Consider the following 14,419-nt stretch of genomic DNA (forward strand, 5'->3'; position numbering starts at 1 on the left):
CTTTACTCATCATTGGGAAAGGTAGGCCAAACGGTCTTTACTCATCATTGGGAAAGGTAGAACAAACGGCCTTTATTTATCATTGGGAAAGGTAGGCCAAACGGCCTTTACTTATCATTGGGAAAGGTAGGCCAAACGGCCTTTACTCATCATTGGGAAAGGTAGGCCAAACGGCCTTTACTCATCATTGGGAAAGGTAGGCCAAACGGCCTTTACTTATCATTGGGAAAGGTAGGCCAAACGGTCTTTACTCATCATTGGGAAAGGTAGGCCAAACGCCTTTACTCATCATTGGGAAAGGTAGGCCAAACGGCCTTTACTTATCATTGGGAAAGGTAGGCCAAACGGTCTTTACTCATCATTGGGAAAGGTAGGCCAAGCGGCCTTTACTCATCATTGGGAAAGGTAGGCCAAAAGGCCTTTACTCATCATTGGGAAAGGTAGGATGTGTTTTGGACATATCCTTTCTGTGCTCCAGCAATTTACGAACAGATGCCTCCTTCCATCAGCCGTATGCACCTTGTTCAGTATCAGTCACTTTACAGTACTGTAGTTCATGATCTGGTTTTACTTACTTTATGACATTCCTCCTCGTTCTTATAGGCTGGAGCAGACTTAGTCTCAAAATAAGACCGGTTTAAAATAGTTTTAGCCTGTTAAAGCAGGGGTTCCCAAACGTTTCTTTTTCAAGGTGAAGGGGGAGGTTCGGACAGAGCTAAAGGACGTCCATTTTTTTTGCACTGATCACAGACGTGGTCAAGTGTAAATATGACTTCTTACATGAGCCTGACAGTGCATGTCACGAAAGACTGAACACTATCTCAGGCTAACATAGTTTGGAAAGCAATTGGCTATTGCTTCAAAGAAAAGACAATGAAAAGACTAATCTGTCTTTTAGTTATCAAAATTCTCAACTTAATTGAGCGAACAGTATTTTTGCCATTGGCTATATCCCCGGTGAGTGTGAATATTCACTTTCTTTATCCCTGGGTCAGTGCCACTTGAAAGTCATATTGAAAAAGATTCTGCTAATCTCTATAGTCATATCAAGTGTAGTAGAATTGCATGATAAAAAATATTTTAACAAGGGGGGGAAAAAATCCTGTAAAGAGAAACATATCTGACATAGCCTAGCCTAGCCTTACTCCACCACGCGCTGCATTGAACAGCCGTTTTTTTGTGAACAGTGATTGAGTTATATTATTAACCTAAATGATGACTATCCAATTTACTAATCACATTAGCAATAGTCAGCTATCTTACAAAAGTCTGTAAATGTGATGATGCATAGAATGCTTTATATATTTTTTTATGGTGAAAATGAGCTTCCCCTTAACTTGAGACTCGCGCGCCTATGAGCAAGACAGTTAGGCCTAAACACTCCGTTTTGCTTTGCTAATGTTTCCCCCGTCCGTCCGTCGGCTGTCAGTTATGTCGATGACTGTGTACATACCGCAAGTCAATCACCGACACCGGAAGTCCCATGACCGTCACAGCCCTAGTTGTATGCTTGAGTTTGTTCAAGAGAGGCTTTGACGCCAGATTTGAGCAGATCTTGCTTTAGTTTTCCTCAGCCTGTGTTTTGTTTCTCTCTCCTTTTCCTGTTAGATGGTGATGCTGCTTCTCTCCAGAGGAGCCAACATTAATGCTTTTGACAAGAAGGACCGCCGAGCAATCCACTGGGCTGCTTACATGGGTAATGAGTTGACCACACATTTACATTCTGACTAATGTCCTTATCCCAGTGAGTGAATGAATTGGCTGTGTGTTAGCCTCACAGCTCAGCTGTATGGTCCACCTCTAGTGTGTTATTATGTCAGAATGATGGACTAAGTATGTTGATAAGATGTAGGTTTTCAATTGTACTAACACGATGTAGGTATTGTTTATGGTGCTGTGTACCACTGTAAACTAACCTCTCTCTCCCTCTATATCTCTGCCTATCTCTCTGTCTCTCTCCATCTGTCTGTCTCTCTCTCCATCTCTGTTTCTCTCTGTCTCTCTTTTCCCCCCCATAGGGCACATTGAGGTGGTGAAACTGCTGGCCTCTCATGGATCAGAGGTGTCCTGTAAAGACAACTCCACGAAAAGGCAGAGCTCTAGTGTGTTGGAGAATGATTTCCTTCAAGTAATGAAGAGATGGAGGTTGGGTCAGGGGGTTGGGATCAGTGGGTTGGGACAATTGTGTTGGGACCAGTGGGTTGGGACCAGTGGGTTGGGACCAGGGGATTGGGGTCAGGGGTTGGGACCAGGGGGTTGGGACAACTGTGTTGGGACCAGTGTGTTGGGACCAGGGGGTTGGGACCAGTGTGTTGGGACCAGGGATTTTTCATAACCAAGTAATGAAGAGATGGAGGTTTGGCCAGGGGGTTGGGACCAGGGGGTTGGGACCAGTGTGTTGGGACCAGGGGGTTTTCATAACCAAGTAATGAAGAGATGGAGGTTGGGCCAGGGGGTTGGGACCAGTGGGTTGGGACAAGTGTGTTGGGACCAGTGGGTTGGGACCAGGGGGTTGGGACCAGGGATTTTTCATAACCAAGTAATGAAGAGATGGAGGTTTGGCCAGGGGGTTGGGACCAGTGGGTTGGGACAACTGTGTTGGGACCAGTGTGTTGGGACCAGGGGGTTGGGACCAGGGGGTTGGGACCAGTGTGTTGGGACCAGGGGGTTTTCATAACCAAGTAATGAAGAGATGGAGATTGGATCCAGGAGGTTGGATCCAGGAGGTTGGATCCAGGAGGTTGGAGCCAGTGGGTTGGGACCCAGTGTGTCGGGACACAGTGTGTTGGGTCAGGGGGTTTTCCTAACCAAGTGACCTGATCAGGAATGTATTGTCTCTCTCTTTATCAACATGATAAATGTGCAACCAGAGGAAAAGAAACTCTGGACCACCTTTACTCCATATTCAAAGATGCATACAAAGCTCTCCCTCGCCCTCCATTTGGCAAATCTGACCATATTTCTATCCTCCGGATTCCTGCTTACAAGCAACAATTAAAGCAGGAAGCACCAGTGACTAGATCAATAAAAAAGTGGTCAGATGAGGCAGATGCTAAACTACAGGACTGTTTTTCTAGCACAGACTGGAATATTTTCTGGTATTCTTCCGATGGCATTGAGGATTACACCACATCAGTCACTGGCTTCATCAATAAGTGCATCGATGACGTCGTCCCCACAGTGACTATACGTACATAACCCAACCAGAAGTCATGGATTACAGGCAAAATCCAACCTTAGCTAAAAGGGTAGAGCTGCCGCTTTCAAGGAGCGGGACTCTAACCTGGAAGCTTAAGAAAATAAGAAATCCCGATCTGCCCTCCGACGAACCATCAACCAGGCAAAGCATCAATACAGGACAAAGATCACATCATACTACACCGCCTCCGATGCTGGTCGGATGTGGCAGGGCTTGCAAACTATTACAGACTACAAAGGGAAGCACAGCCGAGAGCAGCCCAGTGACACGAGCCTACCAGACGAGCTAAATTATTTATATGCTCGCTTCGAAGCAAGTAACACTGTAACATGCATGAGAGCACCAGCTGTTCCGGACTACTGTGTGATCACATTCTCCGCAGCTGATGTGAGTAAGACCTTTAAACAGGTCAACATTCACAAGGCCACAGGGCCAAACGGATTACCAGGATGTGTACCCGAGCATGCGCTGACTAACTGGCAAGCGTCTTCACTGACATTTTCAACCTCTCCCTGTCTGAGTCTGTAATACCAACATGTTTCAAGCATTGCACCATAGTCCCTGTGCCCAAGAAGACTAAGGTAACCTGCCTAAATAGCTACCGACCCGTAGCACTCACGTCTGTGTTTTTGAAAGGCTGGTCATGGCTCACATCAACACCATTATCCTAGAAACCCTAAACCTACTCCAATTTGCATACCGCCCCAACAGATCCACAGATGATGCAATCTCTATTGCACTCCACACTGCCCTTTCACACCTGGACAAAAGGAACACCTATGTGAGAATGCTATTCATTGACTACAGCTCAGCGTTCAACACCATAGTGCACTCAAAGCTCATCACTATCAATCAATCAAATGTATTTATAAAGCCCTTCTTACATCAACTGATGTCACAACGTGCTGTACAGAAACCCAGCTTAAAACCCCAAACAGCAAGCAATGCAGGTGTAGAAGCACGGTAGCTAGGGCAAACTCCCTAGGAAGAAACCTAGAGAGGAACCAGGCTATGAGGGGTGGCCAGTCCTCTTCTGGCTGTGCCGGGTGGAGATTATAACAGAACATGTGCAAGATGTTCAAATGTTCATAGATGACCAGCAGGTTCAGATAATAATAATAATAACAGTGGTTGTAGAGGGTGAAACAGGTCAGCACCTCAGGAGTAAATGTCAGTTGGCTTTTCATAGCCGATCATTCAGAGTATCTCTACCGCTTCTGCTGTCTCTAGAGAGTTGAAAACAGCAGGTCTGGGACAAGGTAGCATGTCCAGTGAACAGGTCGGGGTTCCATAGCCGCAGGCAGAACAGTTGAGACTGGAGCAGCAGCACGGCCAGGTGGCCTGGGGACAGCAAGGAGTCATCAGGCCAGGTAGTCTTGAGGCATGTCCTCCTCCGAGAGAGAGAGAGAAACAGAGATAATTAGAGAGCATACTTAAATTCACACAGGACACCGGATAAGACAGGAGAAATACACCAGATATAACAGACTGACCCTAGCCCCCCGACACATAAACTACTGCAGCATAAATACTGGAGGCTGAGACAGGAGGGGTCGGGAAACACTGTGGCCCCATCCGACGATACCCCCGGACAGGGCCAAACAGGCAGGATATAACCCCACCCACTTTGCCAAAGCACAGCCCCCACACCACTAGATGGATATCTTCAACCACCAACTTACTATCCTGAGACAAGGCCGAGTATCTCCAGTATCTCCAATCTCCAGTGGGTGCGCGGGAGGGGGTAGGTCCAGAATTTTGGGAATCCTGTAGAAAGGAGATCGCGTCTCTTCCCTCCACGAACTCCGGGAAACCTTGAAGTCTCAAATTCGAGTGCCTTTGGAAATGTTCATAATAATCAAATTTCTCCTCGAGTTTAGCGATGGAGTCTTCCAACTTCTTGTATTTTTGGTTCACTTCCTCACGGACGTCCAGGATGGCAGCCTGGTGGTCAGCATGGTCTTTTTCAAGTCTTCTACTGTTGTTCTTCTCCATTTCATGCACAACACATTGGAGGGACAGTTCACATATGTAGTGGGTGTACTTTCCATGTTACAGTATTTCCTTTATAACATTTATAATGACTACATAACTAACAAAACAACATTAGTGTTCTTTAGATCACCTCTGACCATTCCCCACGTTTTATGTTAGATAAATTTTGCCAAGGTTCCTTAGCAGTTCAGACGTCTTTTTCTGTTCCGTATTGTCGTGTCCTGTATATATATTTACACCTTTCTTCGCATATCTTTTATTTATTTTATTATCCAAGAACTCAACTACAAAAGCTTTCCTGCAAAAGCTTTCCTGCAACCCGCTTCACCAATTACAAAAAGTGTTATTTACCTCAATCTGAAAATCCATCGTGGAAGCTAACCAGGGGCTAATTCAGAAGCTAGCCTGAAAGCTAACCAGAAGCTACTCCGATAGCTAGCCAGAAGCTAATCTGTAGCTGCCCCGAAATTAGCCGGTTTGCTGGCTAGCGTTGGTGTTTCAGCTGCCCACGTTTAGTGGTCATCAGCTATTCCTTTAGCTCGATAATCTACCGGCACTTTTGTGCAACGCGACTCGGACCGGAGCATTCCGGGACTCTTTTTCTCTCAGTTTCCCCGGATTCCAGCCGCAGGCTCTGGACACTTGCACCTTGATTTCGCAGCTAGCTAGCTGCAAACCGTGTGACTATTGGCTTACGTCGACCCCGGAGCAAACTCAAATCATTCTGGAGCTAGCCAGCTGAGGAGTTCCATCACCATCCGGACCCGTTTCTTTTGTTGCTGCTGCAGATACGGAACCCCACCGGGCCTTCACGACTGACTGCCGCGACTGACTGCCGACGTTATCTGCCCGAGGGATTTATCCAACTGGCACCTCCGTCCCGACGTTACCTGAACGCTCATCTGAGGCCCGCTAATCGTTAGCTGTCTTATCGGCTGCTATTTGAACAAGTATATCGTACAACTATTATTATTATTATTATTTATTTATTTTATTTTTTTCCTTGGGTCACTATATCTATTTTGCCAATTCGGATTGATCCCCTCTACCACACGGAACCCCACTACACGGAACCCCACTAACCTACCGACGGAAACGCACGAGGTATCTACAAACAGACCTCCATCCTATGCTGCTACCGATAGCCATATACCCGGCCAGCTGTCTGGATCGCCACGACCCCAACCAACCTCTACTCACTGGACCCTTATTGATCACTCGATTAGCATGCCTCTCCTTAATGTAAATATGCCTTGTCCATTGCTGTTCTGGTTAGTGTTTATTGGCTTATTTCACTGTAGAGATTCTAGCCCTGCTCTCTATACCATATCCAACCTCTCAGTTTCACCACCCACATATGCGATGACATCACCTGGTTTCAATGATGTTTCTAGAGACAATATCTCTCTCATCATCACTCAATACCTAGGTTTACCTCCACTGTATTCACATCCTACCATACCTTTGTCTGTACATTATTCCTTTAAACTATTTTATCGCCCCCAGAAACCTCCTTTTACTCTCTGCTCTAGTAGCTCTAGGCGACCAATTCTCATAGCTTTTAGCTGTACCCTTATCCTACTCCTACTCTGTTCCTCTGGTGATGTAGAGGTGAATCCAGGCCCTGCAGTACCTGGCTCCACTCCTATTCCCCAGGCACTCTCTTTTGATGACTTCTGTAACCGTAATAGCCTTGGCTTCATGCATGTTAACATTAGAAGCCTCCTCCCTAAGTTTGTTTTGTTCACTGCTTTAGCACACTCTGCCAACCCGGATGTTTTAGCCGTGTCTGAATCCTGGCTTAGAAAGACCACCAAAAATTCAGACATTTTCATCCCCAATTACAAGATCTTCAGACAAGATAGAACGGCCAAAGGGGGCGGTGTTGCAATCTACTGCAAAGACTGCCTGCAGAGTTCTGTTATACTATCCAGGTCTGTTCCCAAACAATTTGAATTTCTACTTTTAAAAATCCACCTCTCTAAAAACAAGTCTCTCACCGTTGCCGCCTGCTATAGACCACCCTCTGCCCCCAGCTGTGCTCTGGACACTATATGTGAACTGATTGCCCCCCATCTATCTTCAGAGCTCGTGCTGCTAGGCGACCTAAATTTGAACATGCTCAACACCCCAGCCACCCTACAAACTAAGCTTGATGCCCTCAATCTCACACAAATTATCAATGAACCTACCAGGTACCACCCCAATTCCGTAAACACGGGTACCCTCATAGATATCATCCTAACAAACTTGCCCTCCAAATACACCTCTGCTGTTTTCAACCAAGATCTCAGCGATCACTGCCTCATTGCCTGCATCCGTAATGGGTCAGCGGTCAAACGACCTCCACTCATCACTGTCAAACGCTCCCTGAAACACTTCAGCGAGCAGGTCTTTCTAATCGACCTGGCCGGGGTATCCTGGAAGGATATTGATCTCATCCCGTCAGTAGAGGATGCCTGGTCATTTTTTAAAAATGCCTTCCTCACCATCTTGAATAAGCATGCCCCATTCAAGAAATTTAGAACCAGGAACAGATATAGCCCTTGGTTCTCTCCTGACCTGACTGCCCTTAACCAACAGAAAAACATCCTATGGCGTTCTGCATTAGCATCGAACAGCCCCCGTGATATGCAACTTTTCAGGGAAGCCAGAAACCAATATACACAGGCAGTTAGAACAGCCAAGGCTAGCCTTTTCAAGCAGAAATTTGCTTCCTGCAACACAAATTCAAAAAAGTTCTGGGACACCGTAAAGTCCATGGAGAATAAGAACACCTCCTCCCAGCTTCCAACCGCTCTGAAGATAGGAAACACTATCACCACCGACAAATCCACTATAATTGAGAATTTCAATAAGCATTTTTCTACGGCTGGCCATGCTTTCCACATGGCTACCCCTACCCCGGACAACAGCACTGCCCTCCCCTCTGCTACTCGCCCAAGCCTTCCCCATTTCTCTTTCTCCCAAATACAGTCAGCTGATGTTCTAAATGAGCTGCAAAATCTGGACCCTTACAAATCAGCCGGGCTAGATAATCTGGACCCTTTCTTTCTAAAACTATCTGCTGAAATTGTTGCCACCCCTATTACTAGCCTCTTCAACCTCTCTTTCGTGTCGTCTGAGATCCCCAAAGATTGGAAAGCAGCTGCGGTTATCCCCCTCTTCAAAGGGGGGGACACCCTTGACCCTAACTGCTACAGACCTATATCTATCCTACCCTGCCTTTCTAAGGTCTTCGAAAGCCAAGTCAACAAACAGATTACCGACCATTTCGAATCCCACCACACCTTCTCCGCTATGCAATCTGGTTTCAGAGCTGGTCATGGGTGCACCTCAGCCACGCTCAAGGTCATAAACGATATCGTAACCGCCATCGATAGGAAACAATACTGTGCAGCCGTATTCATTGACCTGGCCAAGGCCTTTGACTCTGTCAATCACCACATCCTCATTGGCAGACTCGACAGCCTTGGTTTCTCTAATGATTGCCTCGCCTGGTTCACCAACTACTTCTCTGATCGAGTTCAGTGTGTCAAATCGGAGGGTCTGTTGTCCGGGCCTCTGGCAGTCTCTATGGGGGTGCCACAGGGTTCAATTCTTGGACCGACTCTCTTCTCTCAATGATGTCGCTCTTGCTGCTGGTGATTCTCTGATCCACCTCTACGCAGACGACACTATTCTGTATACTTCTGGCCCTTCTTTTGACACTGTGTTAACAACCCTCCAGGCGAGCTTCAATGCCATACAACTCTCCTTCCGTGGCCTCCAACTGCTCTTAAATACAAGTAAAACCAAATGCATGCTCTTCAACCGATCGCTGCCTGCTCCTGCCCGCCTGTCCAACATCACTACTTTGGACGGCTCTGACTTAGAATATGTGGACAACTACAAATACCTAGGTGTCTGGTTAGACTGTAAACTCTCCTTCCAGACTCACATCAAACATCTCCAATCCAAAGTCAAATCTAGAATTGGCTTCCTATTCCGCAACAAAGCATCCTTTACTCATGCTGCCAAACATACCCTTGTAAAACTGACCATCCTACCAATCCTCGACTTCGGTGATGTCATTTACAAAATAGCCTCCAAAACCCTACTCAATAAATTGGATGCAGTCTATCACAGTGCCATCCGTTTTGTCACCAAAGCCCCATGTACTACCAACCACTGCGACCTGTACACTCTCGTTGGCTGGCCCTCGCTTCATACTCGTCGCCAAACCCACTGGTTCCAGGTCATCTACAAGACCCTGCTAGGTAAAGTCCCCCCTTATCTCAGCTCGCTGGTCACCATAGCAGCACCTACCTGTAGCACGCGCTCCAGCAGGTATATCTCTCTAGTCACCCCCAAAACCAATTCTTCCTTTGGACGCCTCTCCTTCCAGTTCTCTGCTGCCAATGACTGGAACGAACTACAAAAATCTCTGAAACTGGAAACACCTATCTCCCTCACTAGCTTTAAGCACCAGCTGTCAGAGCAGCTCATAGATTACTGCACCTGTACAAAACCCATCTACAATTTAGCCCAAACAACTACCTCTTTACCTACTGTATTTATTTATTAATTTATTTTGCTCCTTTGCACCCCATTATTTCTGTCTCTACTTTGCACTTTCTTCCACTGCAAACCAACCATTCCAGTGTTTTTTTTTAGTTTTTATTTGACTTGCTGTGTTGTACTCACTTCGCCTCCATGGCCTTTTATATTTTTATTTAGTTATACATATATTTGTTTGCCTTCACCTCCCTTATCTCACCTCACTTGCTCACATTGTATATAGACTTATTTATTTTTTTCACTGTATTTTTGACTATATGTTTGTTTTACTCCATGTGTAACTATGTGTTGTTGTATGTGTCGAACTGCTTTGCTTTATCTTGGCCAGGTCGCAATTGTAAATGAGAACGTGTTCTCAATTTGCCTACCTGGTTAAATAAAGGTTAAATAAAAAATAAAAATAAATAAATATATTGTTCCAGTAGTTGCTTCTGAACGTGTTAGAATTTTGTCGGGAAAAAGTATTTCTTGAAACAAAGCAAAAGGGCGTGAGTTGTTAACCCCCACCAGTTCCCTCCTCCCCCCTCTGCGGGAGAGAGGGGGCGGCAGCGTAGCCTAGTGGTTAGAGCGTTGGACTAGTAACCGAAAGGTTGCAAGATCGAATCCCCGAGCTGACAAGGTACAAATCTGTCGTTCTGCCCCTGAACAAGGCAGTTAACCTACTGTTCCTAGGCCGTCAATGAAACAAAGAATTTGTTCTTAACTGACTTGCCTAGTTAAATAAAGGTTAAAAAAAGAAGGGATCTTGTTGAAGTCATTCATTGCAAACCTGATCTGACCTATTTGGATCCTCACAGGACAGTCTGTAATCCCGACATATTTCAAGCTGACTACCATTGTCCGTGTTCCCAAGAACTCCAAGGTAACCTGTCTGTAGCACTCACATCTGTGCTTTGAAAGTCTGGTCATGACCACATCAACACAATCATCTCAGACACCCTGTACCCACTCCAATTTGCATATCTCCCCAACAGATCCACAGATGAAGCAATCTCAATTGAGAGGGGAAATACCTATGTGAGAATACTGTTCATAGACTACAGCCCAGCATTCAACACCATAGTCCCCTCCAAGCTAGGGACCTTGGGACTGAAGACCTCCTTCTGCAACTGGATGCTGGACTTTCTGACGGGCCGGCCCCAGGTGGTGAGGATAGGCAAGAACACCTCTGCCACACTGATCTTCAACACGGGAGGCCCTCAGGGATGCGTGCTTAGTCCCCTCTTGTACTCCCTGTTCACCCATGACTGTGTGGCCACACACGACTCCAACACCATCATCAAGTTTGCTGACGACACGAAGGCGATGAGAGGTCAGAGACTTGGCATTGTGGTGCCAGGACAACCTCTTCCTCAATGTCAGTAAGACCAAGGAGCTGATCGTGGACTATAGGAGCAAGAGGGGAGAGCACGTCCCCATCCACATCAACAGGGCTGTTAAAGGGTCTTGCTCTGACCCTACCCACAATCCCTAGACTGTATACAAACCATATGCACACACACACATACTACATTCACACTCCCACACAAAATCCACACACACACAAACCGACACAACCCAAACACACATGCGTACACATTACACACTCACAAACAAACACACACCTTTACACTCATTTGCTGCTGCTGCTCTGTTCTTTATTTTGCTATTATTATTATCTATCCTGATGCCTAGTCACTTTACCCTGCCTTGTACATATCTACCTCAAATACCTCGTACCCCTGCACACTGATTTGGAACTGGTACTCCTTGTATATAGCTTTATTCTTGGGTATTTTATTACACCGTTACAATATATACAGTACCAGTCAAAAGTTTGGACACACCTATTCATTCCAGGGTTTCTTTATTTTTTACAATTTTCTACATTGTAGAACATCAAAAGTATGAAATACCACATAAGGAATCCTGTAGTAACCAAAAAAATCGAAATATATTTTATATTTGAGATTCTTCAAAGTAGCCACCCTTTTCCTTGATGACAGCTTTGCACACTCTTGGCATTCTCTCAATCAGCTTCATGAGGGACTCACCTGGAATGCATTTCAATTAACAGGTGTGCCTTGTTCAAAGTTAATTTGTGGAATTTATTTCCTTAGTGCTTTTGAGCCAATCACTTGTTTTGTGACAAGGTAGGGGTGGTATACAGAAGATAGCCCTATTTGGTAAAATACCAAGTCCATATTATGGCAAGAACAGCTCAAATAAGCAAAGAGAAACGAAAGTCGAATATTATTTTAAGACATGAAGTTCAGTCAATCTGGAAAATTTCAAAAACTTTGAACGTTTCTTCAAGTGCAGTCACAAAATCCATCAAGCGCTAGACCCAGAGTTACCTCTGCTGTAAAGTTCAAGTAACAGACACATCTCAACACTAGCTTGGAGATCCGTTACAGGATGTCTGTCACCCCACTGAGCCCCTATTGCAGGTTAGGGGTCACATCCACTTGAATGTCCTTCATATGACGAACCTCCTACAGAGCAAATGAGGAAAATATGATATATTATGATTTATGTTAGTAACAATACAATATGGGAATTTTATCCCAAAGCTACCTACAGCTAACATATATATTTATGTATGTGATCTATGTAAATAAAGGAGTATAACACAGCTGTAAAACTGTGAAGGACTATATGGTGGAGGCCTACCCATTTCCCAGGAGCATTGTAAAAAGTGGATTTGGGTACAGTGTTTATTTCCCCCTAATATCTTTGAAGATTACACCTAAAATAATTAGGCCTACTTCTTTCTACTGCTGATCTGAGACCATTAGGGTTAAACACTACAGATATAAATGCAATATATGGAGTCGAAAAGATTGCCTGCCCACCAAAGAATCAACATACGTTCTACATGGTCTATTTCTATCTGAAAGTAACACCTCAATCAAGCTTGTTAATTGATCGTTAAGTCCTGTTTGTCAGGTAAAAGGTCATTAGTGGCCTATATAAGCCTCATACAGGCCACGGGAAGACATTACCTGTTGATAACACAGACTATTCTCATGATCATGGGAGGTTTGAGAGAATTACTGCTCTTTGTGATGACTGTGGGGGTTGTCAAAGGTTGGTTCACTAATTTTTTATTTGGATTGAAGGGATTTGTTTGGGAAATATGCGGAACTTTACAAGTGTGAGATTAAAATTTGAATGTTTCTTCCGCGTTGGTCAACTTTTATTCTTCACTGCTATTAATATATGTAGTTATTTTGTGTCAACTCCACTTCTGTTAACACTTTCTCCTCAGTTTCTTGTTACCCTGTTGGAAAGTCCCAGAAGCAAGAGCAAGTCTCTCTGCAGAGCAGACTTGGAGGTAAGTGTTTCTTTCCACAACCCTTCTAGCTTTGTACTGTGTCTATGGTGCTGCTGTGTTTGACACTCATTCAACACCATAGAGTAACTCAGTTGTCTAAATAATGTTGTCAAACTCTTTGATTTGGTCATTTTGCTTGTGTACCTTAACCTACGTTTTTCAGAGCTGTCATCAAATGACGTCTCCATTGTGCATGCCCTGGCCTTGCTCCGATCCATAGGGTCTGACGCTAAACAAGACAGAGAAGGTACGGCCTGAAACATATACTTAAAAGTCTGTTGGGTTCATGTTGCTCAACATTAGAATGGCAATTTGGCCTAGACCGTGTAGAACAGCTGTGTTGCTGTAGAATACCCAACTGTTCCTTTATGTTTTCTCTCCAGAGTATTTAGAGACTAATGAAGTAGAATCCCAAGCTTCTCCAAACCATGGTAGCTCTACGGCAAATGATGCCCTGTCCTCTGACGACGCTACCTCTGAAGCTGCCACTGGCCCGTCTGACGACGCTACCTCTGAAGCAGCCTCTGGCCCGTCTGACGACGCTACCTCTGAAGCTACCACTGGCCCCTCTGACGACGCTACCGCTACCTCTGAAGCTACCACAGGCCCCTCTGACGACGGTACCTCTGAAGCTGCCCCTGGCCCGTCTGACGACGCTAGCTCTGAAGCTGCCCCTGGCCCGTCTGACGACGCTAGCTCTGAAGCTGCCCCTGGCCCGTCTGACGACGCTAGCTCTGAAGCTGCCACTGGCCCGTCTGACGACGCTACCGCTACCTCTGAAGCTGCCACTGGCCCGTCTGACGACGCTGCCACTGGCCCGTCTGACGACGCTGCCACTGGCCCGTCTGACGACGCTGCCACTGGCCCGTCTGACGACGCTGCCACTGGCCCGTCTGACGACGCTGCCACTGGCCCGTCTGACGACGCTGCCACTGGCCCGTCTGACGACGCTGCCACTGGCCCGTCTGACGACGCTGCCACTGGCCCGTCTGACGACGCTGCCACTGGCCCGTCTGACGACGCTGCCGCTGGCCCGTCTGACGACGCTGCCGCTGGCCCGTCTGACGACGCTGCCGCTGGCCCGTCTGACGACGCTGCCGCTGGCCCGTCTGACGACGCTGCCGCTGGCCCGTCTGACGACGCTGCCGCTGCCACTGGCCCGTCTGACGACGCTGCCGCTGCCACTGGCCCGTCTGACGACGCTGCCACTGGCCCGTCTGACGACGCTGCCACTGGCCCGTCTGACGACGCTGCCACTGGCCCGTCTGACGACGCTGCCACTGGCCCGTCTGACGACGCTGCCACTGGCCCGTCTGACGACGCTGCCACTGGCCCGTCTGACGACGCTG

At 46.5% G+C, this 14,419-nt stretch overlaps 1 protein-coding gene across 1 annotated transcript; it reads left to right on the forward strand.

The window, feature by feature from the left end:
* Nucleotides 1–10,523: 10,523 nt before the first annotated feature.
* Nucleotides 10,524–14,405, forward strand: LOC129850867 (polysialoglycoprotein-like; the record flags this gene model as incomplete). The annotated part of the gene is made up of 5 exons (XM_055917056.1): nt 10,524–10,616; nt 10,729–12,823; nt 13,005–13,070; nt 13,234–13,317; nt 13,454–14,405. Coding segments are annotated over exons 2-5 (1,163 nt in total), but the record flags the coding sequence as incomplete, so codon positions are not given.
* Between the last annotated feature and the right edge of the window lie 14 nt (nt 14,406–14,419).

This window comes from Salvelinus fontinalis, unplaced genomic scaffold, assembly GCF_029448725.1.
Source record: "Salvelinus fontinalis isolate EN_2023a unplaced genomic scaffold, ASM2944872v1 scaffold_2383, whole genome shotgun sequence".
Taxonomy (NCBI): domain Eukaryota; kingdom Metazoa; phylum Chordata; class Actinopteri; order Salmoniformes; family Salmonidae; genus Salvelinus; species Salvelinus fontinalis.